The following is an 18147-nucleotide window of genomic DNA, read 5'->3' as shown; positions in this document are numbered from 1 at the left end:
TGCAGAGCTACCAGGGTTTGGTACTAACGTAAACTGTTCTGTTGGTTGCATTGTCACATCCACGTTTTAGTTCAGTATAGTGTTGTTTACATCATAACTACTTGAAATAGTTATATATGCTCAATTTTTTAACTCAGAAAAATTGAAGAGAACAGATAAGGTGAACTTATGTTTTCCAGGCCAGGGGAAGGTTGGCAGTCAGGACATTTTGAAGGAGTATTTCTACAGTGCAAAGAAAAACCTGTGGTGAGACTCATTTAGTAATTATGATTTTTTTAATATATTATAAACTGTTTATGTTTGTTCTTTCATGAGTAGGACTAATGGTTACAAGAATTAGAGCTCCGAGTAAATTTTTTGACCTTTTCTTCCCAAATTACATTACAAAATGAAGCTATTTATCTTTTTAAGCTGCTTGTGTTTTGTAACCATTTTCCTGTTCTAGCAATTAAGTAAATTTTTCAATAAGGCAAAGGTAGGGTTGCTTTTATTAATATATGTTGTCATTAATGTATTATGTTGACTTTTAGATGTTTTTTTCCCATTTGTAAGTGAATTCCTATTAAATTGTCCTTTTTATAAATTGAAAGTAGCTGTTTACACTAAAAGCAATTATTTTCCCATTAACAATGCTTTTGCAGAAGATGGTTCTGACAGAGGCCATACCTAGCAGTGGCTCAAACCTAAACCTATGCAAACTTGAGCGGAATTAAAATTGTCCAGATTTTTTTTTGCTTATGGCTTTTATTGCTTTTGTCTTTTCACCTTCTTTGCTCCTGTCCATCACCTCAAGCCTTGGGGAAGAGTGTTGGTCTCTGGGGCAATGTGGAGGTGTCTTCCTTTCCTGTACTGACAAGCTGAACAGACGCACCTTGTTGGTTCGACCCATCAGCAAGCAGGACCCTTTCAGTAATTGCTCTGGCTTCTTTCCTTCTGTAAGAAATCATTTTTAAATTATGCTACAGATCTCCCATTAACAGGAACCCAGAGAAGGAACTGAACTATCCATAGAGTCAACTCTTGATTTTCATCTTTCCCTTTACCACCCACTTTGTAAATGAACTAAAATGTATTCTTAAATTATAGGCTGCTTTTCACAATAATCTAATTTGTTTCTCAGCTAATTATGTATGCTTTTTGTCATTCTGGTTTTGTGAATACAAACGAATTTTACCATCAGCATTAGAAAATCAAAATAGATTGTTAAATAATGCGTGTATTGAATGATTAATGATCAAGAGTTGACCTACTGCTTTTGTTATTTCTTTTATGATTCTTACTTAGATTGCTTTTTTTCCTATTACTATGCCATTTCCTTCTCACAACTAACTCCAAGCACCTTATTTGATGCCTGTAAAATCTGGACAAGGCTGTACGTCTGTCATTGACTGGATGGAAGATGAACACTAGACTGTATATCAGTGGGTTTTAGAAGTTTAGAATCCTTTCTTTTCCCTAGTGATACAGTATATCTGAATATGTTATAAAGCTAATTCTTTTAGTGACATTCCTTTTTTTAATTGAAGTAAAGTTGATGTACAATATTACATAAGTTACAAGCATATTAAGTGACATTCTGAAAGTTAATAAAATGCGTGTGATTTTAAAATATTAAGAATGAGTTATAATGGCAACAGCAATTCTCTTAAGAATTTATTAAATCAGAACATTATTAGATAGTTTCTCAGCATGTGTAAACTCGTACTTATTTCCTCTTTGTAGCTCAAAAGGGATTTAAGACAAATATCTTTAAAAAGATTTTTTAAGTTAACCAAGTATTTTAAATAATTTTGTTCTTAGACTTAATGTTTAACATTATATTTCCATAGCCAAATGCTAGTTTCTGATTTGATTTTTGAATTTTTTCTAGTCTTGTCTGGAAAAAAGAAATGTCCCTAAATGTGGCTTTTATGTCAGTGAAAGTTCTGTCTAGATTTATTTTCTTCTCTTTGAGTGTTTGTTAGCGTCCATGAGAAATACTGTTAATAATTTTAATATGTATTCATGAAAGAAAGCAAAAATTATTGTTAATTCCCTTTTAAAGTTTTTAATCAATTTTTCTAAATTTAAAAATTTTAAGATTTCTTGAATTATCAGTTTTCTAGCTTATAATTGTATTAAGTATTTATTATTACTCTGTGAAAGTAACATTTATATTACCTCAATTCCAGGTAGTATTCGTTCATTCTTTCATTTCCCCCCCTTCTACTAGGGGAGTTAGGAATGCAGAAGTTGAGCAAATAAACTTTCTCCAATGGGAGTTTACCTTTCAAGAGTACCTACATTTATACATTGAGACACCTTTTATACTAATTGCAGAATTCAAATGTTGCCATTAATGAAAATTGAGTTAGGTTAGTGGTTGATTCTACTCACTACCCTCATCCCCACCCCCACCCCCACTTCCCGGTAGAGATGCCTAGCGTGTTGCTGTGACCTCTTCCACTGGGGCCACCCGACAGCCACCCTTTTCCACTCACTCCTGCCTACAATTCAGCAGCATGATGAAAAGACTGGTGTCACTTTTCTTGTTTTCCTGTGTTTCCTTTTGTTTTGGATGTAAAAAGCGAAAGGTAAGGGAAATCAGACAAGAGGCAGTGAGAAAATTGGAAACAGTTAAAAAAAAAAAAACACTGAGGGCAAAACAGTTATAAGAAAAATTATATTGCACAACCATTTAATGCCAGGAAAATTAACTTTAAAAAAAGATCGTATGCAGAGGTAAATTTTATATCACCTTTCTTCATTATAAAGTCCGGGTTAAAGACTAAATTAGCAGTGAAAACTGAACTTCACTGTGTTTTCTTCTCACCATGTCCCTGGGTGACAGGCAACAACATGAGAGGAAGAAGACAAAGTAGAGGGTTACTAGTGATGGAATAGCAGGCTCAGACACCTTGCTGCTCTGCTGCTGCTCATTTTTTTCTTGTTTGTGTGAATATATTTCATTCTTCTTCCTCAGTTCACTTCCTCTCTTAACATCACTCTTTGGACCCTAATAACTTTGAAAAATTTCATCAGGCCTTGGGAAGAAGGGATGGGAATGTGGAATATAACAACCTAACTGATTTTATATTGAGTAATTTGCAGAATAGAGTTATGTGTACTTTAACTGGGCCAGGAAAACTTTTTGCAAGAACTGTCCTTTTCATATGTTGAGAAATACAAAATATGCATTTTTACCTTTCTTTAAAAAATACTTTATTTTACTGTAATTTCTTTATAGTGTACAATTTGAATATGAGTTAATTGGACAAGTTTTGTCAAAAATATTAGTTATAATGATACAGTTTTCACTATTTAATATAGTACTAAACACAAGGAATATGAGTTTTTGGAGGATTGATAGGTTTTGTAAACAATATGATAGTCAAAATAGGCAAGTTCTAAAAGATGTTTTATTTTTGTGTCATGTTACCATTTCTGTTAAACATGCATTAAATGATTGATTCAAATATGAAAGCATAGTCTCAATGAGGCTCTTTTTATGGGCTCAGTAACAGATTATCAGATGAAAAACTTTATTCATATAAGTGTTGTCAAAGTCAATCATCTTTTCTATTCAGATTACTGATCACAAATGGAAATATATAACATGTTTATTTCAATTTCACTTGCATAAACAACCCCTCTGTGACCCAAATTATAACAACATATTGGTCCTCTTAATGAAAAATTATTAAGAATGAAAAGATGTATCTAGAGGTGGTCTGTTCTAAATTCAGAATGTCACAGAAAATGTCAAAATCATAGAAACAAGCACACAGAGGTTAATTACCTCTCTCAAGATCTTGAACTACAACCCAGGATTCGTAACTTTAGTTCATTCAAAGTCTTAGGACCTTTTGCCCTATTTACAAAATTGATCAGTAATGTGCTCGTTAAGAAGTGTGGACATAATAAAACGTGAGATCATTTTCTGCTTTCAAATAGGTTTTTTTATTTCCTTTTTTAATAAAGTGTGTATTGTGATTTCCTTTTCCTGGAACAGACGACTGCAAAACTTCTAGATGGCTCTCATCAGCAGCATGGATTTCTCTCTTTGACATACACAAAAGCTGTAACAAAAAATGTCCGCCACAAGTTAACATCAAGAAGTGAGCGAAGAAGTTTTTATAAGTTATCTGAAGGTTTAACAGATGGTTCCCCTCATTTTCTTCATGAAATACTTCTTTCAGCACAAGCTTTTGACGTTGTCCTTTGTTTTCCTCTACTTAATGCCATTGCAAGTATATTTCAAGCAAAACTACCAAGGGCCCAAAAAGAGAAAAGAAAATCTCCCGGTCAGCCCATGAGGACCCATACTCTGACTTCACGCAATTTGCCTTTGATTTATATCAACACAAGTGTAATCAGAATTTTTGTTCCAAAAACAGAAGAAACGCAGCCAAGTATTGAAGGTATTGTCTTCAGAATTATTTTTTTAGTCTGATTTTAAATAACTTTCATCTAGGAACTTTAGTTTTCTTTTTTTCTTTTTACTTTTTTTTTTCCTTTGGTAATATGGTAGCTGGTTGTAGTTTGCAGTTTTGTGTATTTTATAAAGAATGTATATGTTATAGTGATTTTACAACTAAATCTTTAAAAGTTATGTCAAAATATTGGGTATGTTTCTGACTCTATTACTTACTAGAATAAGAAATATGAGATTTTTTTACTTCAGGTCTTTTGCTAGTAAAGCTTATACTTTCTGTCCTTCGTTTTATTAAACTCAAATGTTAGGTTCCATGTACCTAAGGTAACTAAAAATTACTTTAAAAAATTAGCCAACATATCAGAGCTCCTGTGGCTTTTTCCAGGCTTCTCAGTGCCCTCTGAAATTATTCTAGAATTTAAAATGAAGTGAACTGATTATTCCTCTGCCTCCACCCCCAAAAGGGACTTGAAAATTTTTGGTTTCCTCCATGTTGTAAAAGAATGAAGAACTTTAACAATTTTGAGTGAAATTACAGCACAGTGGTTAATGGTATAGGATAACAGCATTACCATTACTTGAATGGTAAAGTTCAAATCCCAGCTTTACCCATTGGGAACTGTGAGGTCTTGAGCAAGTTCATCTCAGTTTCACTGTATAAGATGGTAATAGTAGTGCCTAACTTGATAGTAGACTTTATTAATAGCTCACTTTCAAACTATAAGAAACTGTGTGCCGAGTGTCAGTCCCATAGTAATCTCTCAGTAAATGAAAGTCTGATCAGGAGAGGATTGTGCCCTTTCTTTTAAAATAGGATTTCTGAAGTCCCACATTTCACTACCTCTTCCTCCTCATTGGCCAAAACTTAATCATATGACTACATCCCACTGTAAGAGAAGCTGAGAGGTGGTGTGCCCAGCTGATAAATTAGTGCCCTGTGAATTTGAGCAAGGAGAGAGAATGGATATTTGAGGGATAGGTAATAACCTCTGCCACATAAAAACAGCAAAAGTGGGTGGGGGGCGTTGGGTCTTTTTTCCTTTTAGTTATGTGGAGGAGGCAGAGATTGAATCGTCAATGATGATAAATAACAAAAGAAAAGCATCTAGTTCCATTATATTTCTTCTTAGAGCCTAGTCTGTCTCGTTCTGTCTTCCAAAGACAAATGATCTTAATTAGGGAAGATACTCTGCCAAATAATATCAATAATTAAATTTTATTCAAAGTAGTAGGGTTTTTTTTCTTTACATGAAAAAAAAAGTAGAGATTTATAGTTTTTAATTACCAAGATGTCTAGAGATAAATTTGTAATATTATACTTACAGATTCTCAATACACACCAGTTTCTATTCTTTTCGTTCTAATATTTGCTAGGGACTATCATAAAATTAATAACTTTGAGATGTCAAATTAATATTCTCTGCTTATGCTATAATCTGACAGCACTATATAATTTTCATCTTTTCAGATCATTTGTAGAAATATATGAATGGTAAAAAATAAAGAGTTCATCTTTTTTTATTCAGGTATAGTTGATTTAAAATGTATTAGTTTCAAGTGTACAGCAAAGTGATTCAGTTATACATATCATATATTTTTTAGATTCTTTTCCATTATAAATTATTATAAAATATAGAATATAGTTCCCTGTACTATACAGTAGGTCCTTGTTGTTTATTTTATATATAGTAGATGTATCTGTTAATCCCAAACTCCTAATTTGTCCATCCACTCCCTTTCCCTTTTGGCAGCTACAAGTTTGTTTTCTATGTCTGTGAGTCTGTTTCTGGTTTGTAAATAAGTACATTTGTATCATTTTTTTTTTTAGATTCCACATATAAGTGATATTATATGATATTTGTCTTTTTCTTTCTAACTTACTTCACTTAATATGATTATCTCTAGGTCCATCCATGTTGCTGCAAATGGCATTATTACATTCTTTTTTATGGCCAAGTAGTAGTCCATGGTGTGTGTGTGCGTGTATACATCTTCTTTAAGAATAAAGAATTAATCTTTATTGAGTAATTGCAAATGATACGAGAGACAAACTACTAACCAGAAAGAGGCTGTGTATTCATTGTACAGGCAGTAACCTTTATACACTTCTATTATTATTATTATTATTATTATTATTATTATTATTATTATTATTATCATCATCATCATCATTATCATTATTATATGTAATCTACTGAATATTTAGATAACTTATATTATAGTTACATAGATTAAAAAAGAAACCTACTTTTTACACAGTATAGTTCTCTGAGAAGCAGTTTGAGAGTCGTAATAACACTCTCTCATAACCATACAAGAAAAGGAACAGATATAAAAGATCACTGAAATTTTCAGACCATCTTTTTGATTTTCCAACTCAGAATAGGGGAAAACACTATGGAAGCAGGAGTAGTTTGGCATTGTTATTACAGAAGAGTTATTGTTATTTTGGAAATAGAGTCTGGGTTAGTACATTAAAATTTTAAAATAGCATTATGTTGTGGTATTTATAACCTTTTCCACTAAAATAAAACTACAGAAATTTTGTATTTAGATAAAAATAAGAGTAAATTGAATCTTAGGATACCTCTATTATGAAAAATCCTGATTTTTTTCTAACAATTAAGGATATTATTTTCCACAAACATCTCTCTGGATGGTACAAAAGCATTCATTTTCCTAATGAGAATGAGTTCCAGTAATTTCATTTAAAAGACAATATGGTAAGTAAGCTTTTAGGATTTCCTGAAAATTCCTTGTGGCATATTTTTACGTTCCCCTTCTGTAATTTTCTATTTATTTTCATTTAAATGTAAACAATTGGTGAGGCCAAAATTTCACTGAAACCTAAAGAAAAAAGTGGTATTAGAGGTTAGAGATTAGGATGAGGTGGGGAGAGGTGCAGGGAAAATGCTGTATGAAAAAATAGAAAGTGTTCATGCAGACACGCCAGGAAGTAAAGCAGTGTATCTGACTATGGTGCCTTTGTAATAATATAGAAGTGTTCAGGAAGTACAAATGATCCTCAAATTATATGAGCTAATTGGTCTCTGAATAGTGACTGCGTGTTAACTAACCCTAAGCTAAGTCTATTTTCTTAATATCCTCTGTGCTGTTTTAATTTAAAGTTTCACACTTTAAATTTCATGCTATAAAATATCAATATTGGTCACAAATACAAATAAAAAGAAAACAAACCAAAGGTATATGCTTCATCTCTTATTTGAGTTATGAAATTGGGCCTAGAATATAAAGCAGTGTCAGTATGTTGTTTTTTCTAGATGAGCCATTCTGGCTAAGACTACTTAAATAGGTGTCCAGTCATGTTTATACTGGTAAGTCTTTCTGAATCAAACATAGCTTTTCCTCCAGTTGCGCATTTGAGTGGCATTTAAAATTTGCTCATTTGTCTTAAAATATTTCTTCCATTTGATGTTTTCATCCATTTGATGTACTGAGCACTTCTGAATGCTTTTGACTGTCATTTGTTAGTACAGGAAATATTTCCACAGTGAATCGCTCTTTCATTTCAGTTAATCTTCATTGCAGGGCTTCTTGGAATGAAATTCTTGTGACTAACCATATGTGTGAGAGAAGTTTAAATGACTTACTTATTTTCACCATCCATATCAGTGTCATGGCCCTTAGGTGAACATCACTAGGAAGACCTTATGTATAGTGTTAAGTTTTTCCTCTTAAGAGAGAGTTTGCCTGTAAAATGTAAAATGTCTTGTTCATTGCATTGGAAGTCTTTTCATTTTTTATTATGGTAAAGTATATATATAACAAAGTGTTTTCCATTTTTAAGTGTAACTGATAGCATAAATTACATTGACAGTGTTGTGCAGATGTCACCACTATTTCCAAAATGTTTTCTTCACCCCAGATAGTAACTCTCTACCCATTAAGCAATAACTCCTCCATGGTAGCCTTTAAATTACTTTCTGTCTCAGTGAATTTACCCCAAATAGTAACTCTCTACCCATTAAGCAATAACTCCTCCATGGTAGCCTTTAAATTACTTTCTGTCTCAGTGAATTTACCCCAAATAGTAACTCTCTACCCATTAAGCAATAACTCCTCCATGGTAGCCTTTAAATTACTTTCTGTCTCAGTGAATTTACCTCTTCTAGATGTCATACAAGTAGAATCATACAATATTTGTCCTTTTGTGTCTGACTGACTTCTCTTAGTCACGTTTTCAAGGTCCATTCATGTTGTAGCATGTATCAGAATTTAATTTCTTTTTTGGCCAAGTAATATGCCATTGTATGGATATAGCACATTTTGTTTATCTATTCATCTATCAGACACTTGGATTGTTTCCATCTTTGGGCTGGCTGTTTTTGAGTAATGCTGCTAATGAACACTGGCACACAAGTATCTGTTCCAACCCATTTTTCATACTTTTGTTTTTATGCCTAGGAGTGACATTGCTTGCTCATATGGTAATTTTTTGTTTAGAATTCTATCATTTTTGAGAAATCACTGATCTGCTTGTAAGCCCTCTTGACTAGTGCAGGATTTATGGTATTTTCTGAACAATATTGAAGTGCAGACACAGTTCAGTCAACAGGTGACAAGAACAATGGAAGCTCACTGGAAGGGGAGAGGACCTTCATAGTGAGACAAAGATCAGAAGTTCCTTGGTCAACATTAGCTTCATTTTTCCATCATGCTCAGTAGTAGTTGGTTGAAACAGTTTCTGTGCTTCATTGATTTGTATAGATGCCTTAAGTTATACAAACCTGGCTATTTGAGAAAAGAGGGAAAGGGGCTATTTGAGAAAGAGGGAAAGGAGCTATTTGCTTTGTGTGTGCGTTTGTTTTGTTTTGCTTGTTTGTTGTTTTTGGCTTACTGTTTCATAACTGTTAACTATTACTATATATCACAGTTCTGTTTATGTTGTTTCAAATTTCCCATTTGGCTTCTGTAACTAGGAAAAATCCCCTATTGATTGTAATTGCAAGAATGATTCTAAACTCTTGCTATCTTGTTTTTAAGCTAGCTAGCTTGCTTGCTTCCTTCCTTCCTCTCTCCCTTCCTTCCTCTTCCCTCCCCCTTCCTCCCTTTCCTCCCTCCCTGTCCCCCTCTCTATTCCTCCCTCCCCTTCCCTCCCTTCTCTTCCTCTCTTTTTCCTTCTCTCTTTCTTTTCCAAAATTCTGATGACTAAGTACCCGCCAAGCAGGTAACCTTGAATAAGAACATACAGGGTAAGGGGGTGGGATCTTGTTATAGCCATCTTTAGAAAATACAGGCTGCCACATGTCTCTGTGGACTTTTGGTTAATTTTAATCCTTTGCTTATATAAACACTTTTTGCAATTAACACCTTTTTAGTGGTACTTTTCATGACTTGTGTTTATATATATATATAAAATAAATTCCTAGCAAAAATACTGCTGGATCAAAGGGTACCTTTCATATGCTAAGGGATGTAAAATGGCCTCCAGAATGGCTGCACTAGCTTGTACTGTTTCCTCACTGTCATCCTAACAGAGGTTTATCAAACTTGAGTTTTTGTCAGTCTCATTAGTGAAAAGTGCACTTTCCCCCGCTAGGGAATTGCTTATCTTTTCTTTATCACTTATCAAGAGCTATTTATGTTAAGCTTTTTGTTTGGACTATGATTGTATTGCATACATCTTATTATTTTAGACTTTGTGGGTTTTTTCTTTTTTCTTCTTTTTGCCTTCTGCCTGTGTGTCTGTCTATGAATATATCTGTATCTACACGTATGTATCCCTACTTCTACGTATTCTCATAGCTGTATCTATCTGAGATGTTACGGGTTGCCAGAATATGTGCATATCCATAAACAACAAATATAAAAGTCTATGCCGGAAATTTAGAGGTTTGGCATATTATGTTAGTTTTTTTTTTATGCTTTATCTTTCATAATTGCTACTCTTAATTCAAATGATCATAATTCACCCAGGAGAAATTCTTTACTGCTGTAAAATTTGTATAGCGTAAAATTCACCATTTTAACCATTTTAAATTACAGATAAAATTTTAAATGTATGTTTTTATATGCAAGGTTGGATGTTTCTATATAATACATTTTAAAAGATGTGATTAAATAAGGAAAAACATGATTGAAGCAGCAATTCCATGGGAAATAAATATGATTACTTAAATGAGTCCAGTAAGATCTAGTAAGAATCAAGAGCATAGTATTCATTTTACTCCAGAAAGTCTTAAAAATTTTACTCATGCAAACTTATTTTTAATCAGATTAATTAAACTGAATGTAAATTATATGCTAGCATAGCAAAATGTTGCTATATCATACTTCTCAGAATAAACTATATTATAAAAATATTTCTAAGCAATTTGTGCTTGAAGATCAGAGATGATTGGTAAACTAGATGCAACATATTCCCATTAACATACGTAATCACTGGGTTACACAGTTATTGGACCTTCCTTCTGTCTTCAACTGCAAATGTGGCAGTAACGAATAAAACCTTTTGTTCAGAGCTTTGTGTAGGGCTGTCACTACTATTGTGGTTTTATAAAAGTGTAATATTGCGCAGTGGCAGGTTCAAATACTCTTGAGACTTCAGATGTTTTACTATATAGAGTTTATATTGAGAATCTTAAAGGAAAATCTTAAACTCTCCAAAACACTTATATTTCACGTTGAGTTTAAGAAAACTTAGTTATGAGCAACAGTCTTATATTGTCTGACAATTACACGAAAATTCTGGAAGAGAGTGGATGGATATAGCTCAGTGGTAGAGCACATGCTTAGCATGCACAAGGTCCTGGGTTCAATGTCCAGTACCTCCATTAAAAGAAAAGAAAAGAAAAAAGAAAATTCTGTTCTATGTAAGGTTTTGGTTACTTATACAAGCTCATAATTTCAGAGTTGTTCATAGTCTTTATATTTTCAATACACACCCTTTTTCCCAAGACAAGATACAGTCTTTCAGACATATTTCATGTTACATTAAGTGTAAAAGTTTTTAGTAGTTCATGTGTAAAGTTCAGTTAATAATAAAAAAAATTTAGCATTCTAATATTTTAAGAAGTGATATTGAAAGTCTGGTTTTCAACTTAAATATTGCTTGCATTATGTGCAGTTATTATCAAGATTCTGAATCTAGGTGTTTGATTTCCAGCCTAAGCTATTTATTTCAGAAGAGAGGACTGTTTTTTTGTATCTGGTGTGTGTCTTCTAGAGTCAGTCGTTCCTCATGAGCCTCAATTTTTAAAAAATACAGTTAAAGCAAAGAAGGAAAACATTCATTTTCATGTTGAAAATGCTTCTAGAGGGAACATTTCCTCATATGGTCCAACTATTAAATGCAGGTGAAGTAAACTGAAAAAGGGGAACTTGGTTTTTTCCAACTATAAAGTAACTGAAGAAATGACTCAAGGCACTTTCTTTTTTAAATCCCTATTTTTATTATTTTTTCTTATATCTCAAAGATACATTTTGATAAGCTGAATACTTTCTATAATAAAATTGATTAATTTAGCTTGTGAATGATCTGCATTAAGTGATTATTATTATTATTATTATTATTATTATTATTATAACTTCATAGTCAGTATAATCTAGTGAGAACAGTTTTGGCTCTAACAGAAACAGAATTCTGTTCTTGGATCTGGCTTTGTATGTAACACCAAGTACGTCATTTTTCTACCATATGTACCTCATTTACTGCAGTGTTTCTATTACATTTTAGACTTTCATATGGTAGGTAGTATCTGTAGCCTGGAAGAACAGTTAGCAAGTACACTAATTGCACTTTTGTGGTACAGTCTATTCTCCAGGCTTACTGTTTATTGATTTAATTGATGTCTTTTGCTTAATCAGAGGTTTTACCCACATGGAACTATTTGATAAGCTTGGCATAAAATGCAAGATCTGTGAAATGTAAACATTGTTCACAGTATAAGGACTTATATAATCAAGCCAGACCTCTAGTCATTTGAAAATAGGGCAACTGCATGAGAAGTAGTTTTCTATTTGATCTTCTTTGCTGTGGACATTTGAAAGTACTTTCTTTATTGTGTCATCCGCATGCTAATACTGTGATAGCGCATCTCTTTTTCCCCCTTTTTGCTGCTCCTCCCTTCCCAAGCCCCGTGCCATTTTGTTTCTCCCCTTATTTACATCTTATTCTGGTTCCTTTTTTCCCACACTGAGTATCTTTCTTTTTATTTATTTCTGATTTTCTTAATTCTGACTTTCTTTTTTAGACTAATCTAAGTCAGACCATACCAAGTGTTCTGCTGAAGCAGCTGGAAATAATCTCTTAGCTTTTGCATTCTTTGGGCAGCACAGTTTGGGAAGTATGGATTGTATGCCTTTGTAGGCATGTTCTGTTCAGGATATTCCTGAGGTCTTGCAGCCAGTCCTTTTCTGTTCCTTTTGTGGCAGATGATAGTTCTTTGAGAGAAATTTTGAATTTTAGTATATGTTTTCTACAAAACCCAGAAAACTATATATTGATAATAATTTTTAAACAATTTTAAACAACTACTAAAGTAGAATCATCTATGGAAGAAGAAGGAGTAAAATTTAATATAAATTAATGGGGCTATCAAGAATGCCTATTCATTCCAGATAATTTTTAGAAAAGACGCTGAATTAGCCAGTGATCTACAGAAAAATAATTGAGTTTTACAACATGAGAACATATGGTAAAATAATTTTACTCAGTACAAAGAAGAGAATCAGAATTAATATATCTTTTTACCTTTTATTGTTTTCTGAGAATACTTACCTTAGTTTTAGATTGCATTAAGAAGTAGAACTTTTACACAGGTGTGAAATTACTATTTCTCAAGCACACACCACCAGTAGAAATTATCAAAATTTAAAGTGCCCAGAGTCACAAGTTGAAATGTTCTTGTATATTAAACAATCAGTTGGTTATTTTGTTCATTCACATTTCAGATATTATATTTCTTCTTAATTTTCTGACATGTTACAGCTTAATGTACTATCATGTGTGTATGTTCTATTTAATTATTATTATTAATCATGTAAATTTAAATGGCTTGAGCATTTGTTACTGACTTTGTTACTGCCTATCCTTAATATATTTGTAAACAACAATGCAGTGTTGAGAATCCAGGGCTAAAAAATCACTTGGGAGAAAGATGTAGTGTAAGACCATGAAATTAGTTAAACATACTACTTCAGTACCACATACATATGTTTAATGTCATATGCTTTCATGTCAGGCTGAAGTTTTTTAAGTTGCCATTTAATGTGTATAGACAACTTACTTAATGGGATATAAAGGAAATAGTTAAGAAAAATAAGAAATATTTTGATTTTTAACATAATTTTTTCTTTGTTCTCATTTATTCGTTTTATTGTTTCTCTATCCTATTATTCAAAAACTTCTCCTTACACATGAAATTACACGCAGACCTACTGCATCCCTCATAAATCTATTCCTTTTGTTACAGTTAATCAGGCAGCCAAAGAAGACACTATGGTTTTGAAGATTGGCTCTGTTGCTATGGCTCCCCAGGCTGACAATCCCCTTGGCCGATCTGTCCTCAGGAAAGATATTTACCAGTAAGTTTATTTTCTTATGTTCAATCTTGCAGCAATTTCATACGCAAAGTACACTGATCAATAAAACTTGCTTAGTGTGGCCTGTAGAAGTACTTTTCATTCAGGGTCTTTTGATATTTAAAACCAGGTTTTTCTGATTTTCTTCAGTTGTGGGTTTTTAAATTCCTTCAGACAAATCAAGTATTTCTGTGAAGTGTTGATGAATAACAGAATGTAAGTACCAAGTCACCATAAAACTGAAGAAGCACAGTTTTGGAAAATTTTAGCAGACTTTGAATTTGATCAAATCTCTAATCACATGAGAAAATGAGGTCCTCTCTAAAACTACCACATCCAGTGCAGTCATATTATATCAAATTGAAGTATTTTCTTAATTTAACTATAAGCCATTATTTGAAATGTAGGACTGTGGATGTCATATGGATCAAAGCTGTAAAGAAAAGCAAACTTCTAAGGAGAAATTTCACAGTAAACACTTTCTGTGAAAATGCCATGCTCTGGATTTTGTCACTGACTGTTTGCAAACCACACCAAGCATAGCTGGACAACTAAACTGGTGAACATATGTAATCAACATGATAAAACTAATATATCATTCATACTGAAGTTGGCACTGCTGCCAGACATAAAAGTACAGTTGCAAATAAAACCAAGTGGGAAAAGTCACAGAAATACAGATGAACAAGTGTCTTATTTTCCTGCTGGTCTGTTTTTCAGATGTCCTCCTCTCTCACTCTTGTAAAAAAAATAAATAAATTTCTACTGTTCTCCAGTAACTGTTACTGCTAGGAAAGATTCTGAGTTTTGTAACGTATTTACCACCTAGAGGGTGATAGCTATTTTTTACTTAAAGTGGACCTAGGGATTTTGTTTTCTCATTTTTTCCCCATTATTCAAGTTGATATTTTTTTACTTTGAATTACATACCCTGCTCTCTCTTGTATTACTTTTTTTGGGTAGCTTATGGTCTTCATCCCTTAGATAAGTTTTTATTTTGCTAGCTTATGTGAAATTTAAGGGTGTCAGAACTGAAGGAAGCATTAGGAATGAACTAATCCAACTTCATTATTTTATAGAGTAGGAACCTGAGGATCCAAAAGAATAATGATGTCAAGTAATGATAGAGCCAAGATCACAGCGCATGTCTTGTGACCTGCTTGATATCTAGAGAAAGGATTACAGGGGAACCCTTTTAGAGAAACAATTTAATTTTCTAACATTTGGAAATTCTTTAAGGTATATTTATCTTTTCTTTTCCACTTTAGAAGTAAGTGATCCTCAAAGAGTTTCCTACTTTACTTTTGGTGAAAGAAATATGTTTCAGATTTTTAAAAGACCCTATTGCCATCAATAAAACAAACCACGAACATACCCCCTCCCCTTCTCTACCCTTTCCCTCTCTGGCTCTTCAGTCATTTGTGAGGGTCCTTATTTACCTCCCTATTTTTGTTCAGGCCTAATTTTTCCTTCCCTTTTTGTATCTTCCATCTGTCTTTACTTTTTCCCTTTTCATATTTTTCCTTTCTTTTTTTTTTTTATTTCTGACTTTCTTTCCCTGTATCTCTTTTCCTTCCGTTTCACTACTTTGATAGTTTGACTTACTTTATAGAATATAAAATATAATGGCAAAAAGTAAATTAAGGATAAAATGTACATTATCTCTTTAGATCTGCAGTGCCTCACATCCTACCTCACACAGAATACATAAAAATTTGTAAACAAATAGTATGTTTATAGAATAAATGCCCTTACTTTCTTTTTCTCATTGGCAAAACTGAGGCGCACGGAATTTTCACGTTTTTCCAAAAACATATACTGAACTAATGACAGAGCATTTCTGAATATATTTCTTCTGAATTCCTTTCAGAGTTATTTTTAAATTCATATTTTCTGTCATTTAGTCCCTCAATTATTTAGTCAGTTAGTAATTTAGTCATTTCATTTTCCTGCTCCCTTTCCATAGGTTTATACTTCCTCTTTCTTTTAATCTGTTTGTGTTTCTTCTTTCTATCTTGGTTTTTCTGTCTTCTTCACCCTGATAAATGGCATCTATTAAAAAAAAGCAAAAACCCACAACTGATATACTTCATGGTCAAAGACCAGATGCTTTTTCCTTAAGATCCGGAGCAAGACAAGTTATGTGCTCTCACTACTTCTATTCAACGTTATACCAGAGGTTCTAGCCTGGGACGGTAGGTAAGAAAATGAAATAAAAGGCACCCAGCTTGTAAGGAATATACGTCTGTTTGCAGATGGCATGATCTTGTATGGGGAAAATCCTAGGGAATCCTCTTGAAAACCTACTGGACAAATAAACTAGTTCAACAAGGTTTCAGGATCAAAAAAAATCAATATACAGTTGACCCTTGAAGCAACAGAAGTTTGAACTGCATGGGTCCACTTGTACGTGGATTTTGTTTTTCAATAGTAAATACAGTATTACACAATCTGTGGTTGGTTGAATCCACGGATGCAGAGCCATGGATAGGGAGGGCTGTCTGTAGGAGTGTAGTGAGTTTTGTGTCTGTGGATTCTGGTATCCCAGAAGATCCTAGAACCAGTTACCCACAGATACCAAGTGGCAACTGTATAAAAGTCAAGTTCACAAGAACAGTAAGCAGTGAACTATCTAAAAGTGAAATTAAGAAAACAATTCCATTTATAACAGCATCAAAAAGAATTCAATACTTACAAATAAATTTACGAAAAGAAGTATAAAACTTATACTCTGAAAACTACAAAACGTTGTTGAAAGACATGAAAGAAGATCTAAATATATAGAATTATATCCCATGCACAAAGAGCAGAAGACTTAGTAGTTTTAGATGTCGGTGCTCCTTAAAATGATCTGCAGACTCAACATAATCCACATCAAAATTCCAGCTAGCTTCTTTGTAAAAATTGATAAAATTTCTAAAGTTAATATGGAAATTATTCATAGAATTTCAGAGGACCCAGAATGGCCAGAATAATCTTGGAAAAGAAGAACAAAGTTGAGGACTCACACTTCCAGATTTTAAAACTTATGACAAAATAGCAGTAATCAATGTAGTGGAGTACTGGTGTAAGGACAGCCATATAGATCAGTGAATGGAATTGAGAGTCCAGAAATAAACCATCACTTTTACTATCAAATGGTTTTTGGTAAAGAAGCCAAGACAATTCAATGGCAAACAGTATTTTTTTTTTCAACAAGCAGCACTCAGACATCTGGATATCCACATGGAATTGGACTCTTACCTGACACTATACACAAAAATTAAGTCAAGTGGATCAGAGACCTAAATTTAAGAGAGAAAGTTCTGCAACTTTTCGAAGGAAGCATAGGAGTAAATCTTTGTGACCTTGGATTAGGTAATAGTTTCTTTAAAATGACACCAAAAGCATGGTGGACAAAAGAAAAATAGATAAAATGGACTTTATCGAAATTATAAACTTTTGTGCTGCCAAGGACTCTATTAAGAAAGTGACAATCCACAGAATAGGAGAGCATATTTACAAATCACGTATCTAATGAAAGACTTATATACAGAATATATAAAGAACTCTTACAACTCAGTGATAGAAGGAAAACCCAGTTTAAAAATGGGCAAAGGAATTTGAATAGATTTATATCCAAAGAAAATATAAACATTGCCAATACACGCATGTAAAAATATTCAACCTAGTTAGTCACTAGGGAAATTCGAATCAAGACTACACCCATTAGAATGGTTGTAATCAAAAACGCAGCAGATGTGGAGAAATTGGAACCCTCATGCATTTCTAGTGGGAATGTAAAATGGTGCAGCAACTATGGAAAACTCTTTGGCAATTCATCATCAGGTTAAACACAGAGTTAGCAAATGATGCAGGAATTTTACTCCTAGGTTTGTACCTAAGAGAATTGAAAACATACATCCTCAAAAAAGCATGCACACCAATGTCCATAGCAGTGCTATTCATAATAGCCCAAAGTTGAAACCACCTAATGGTTCATCAGCTGATGAATGGCTAAACATATTGTGGCCTCATGCCCATAAAGTAGAATATTATTCTGCCGTAGAAAGGGGTGAAATATATGCTGTAACATGGATCAACCTTGAAAGCACATGAAGGGAAAAAGCGAAGCACAAAGAGCCACATCTTATATGATTCTTCAGTGTGAAATTTCCAGAATAGACAAATCCATAGAGACAGAAAGTAGA

At 33.1% G+C, this 18147-nt stretch overlaps 1 protein-coding gene across 9 annotated transcripts in view; it reads left to right on the top strand.

Moving 5' to 3' along the window:
- Positions 1-18147, top strand: part of VPS13B (vacuolar protein sorting 13 homolog B) — a 626989-nt gene that overhangs the window by 322075 nt on the left and 286767 nt on the right. For 5 of the 9 annotated variants that reach the window (XM_064476933.1, XM_064476934.1, XM_064476932.1 and 2 more), the window contains exons 28-30: positions 794-935; positions 3992-4400; positions 13849-13960. In XM_064476933.1, the coding sequence (XP_064333003.1) occupies positions 794-935; positions 3992-4400; positions 13849-13960 (663 nt within the window). Of the gene's footprint in view, positions 1-137; positions 247-793; positions 936-3991; positions 4401-13848; positions 13961-18147 lie in introns of those variants that run through there. The other 4 variants (XR_010377054.1, XM_064476935.1, XM_064476939.1 and 1 more) reach the window with 4 other exon arrangements.

Source organism: Camelus dromedarius, chromosome 20 (assembly GCF_036321535.1).
Source record: "Camelus dromedarius isolate mCamDro1 chromosome 20, mCamDro1.pat, whole genome shotgun sequence".
Lineage (NCBI taxonomy): Eukaryota > Metazoa > Chordata > Mammalia > Artiodactyla > Camelidae > Camelus > Camelus dromedarius.
Note: the sequence above shows the minus strand (reverse complement) of the source record. Positions and strands in the feature narration are given on the sequence as shown.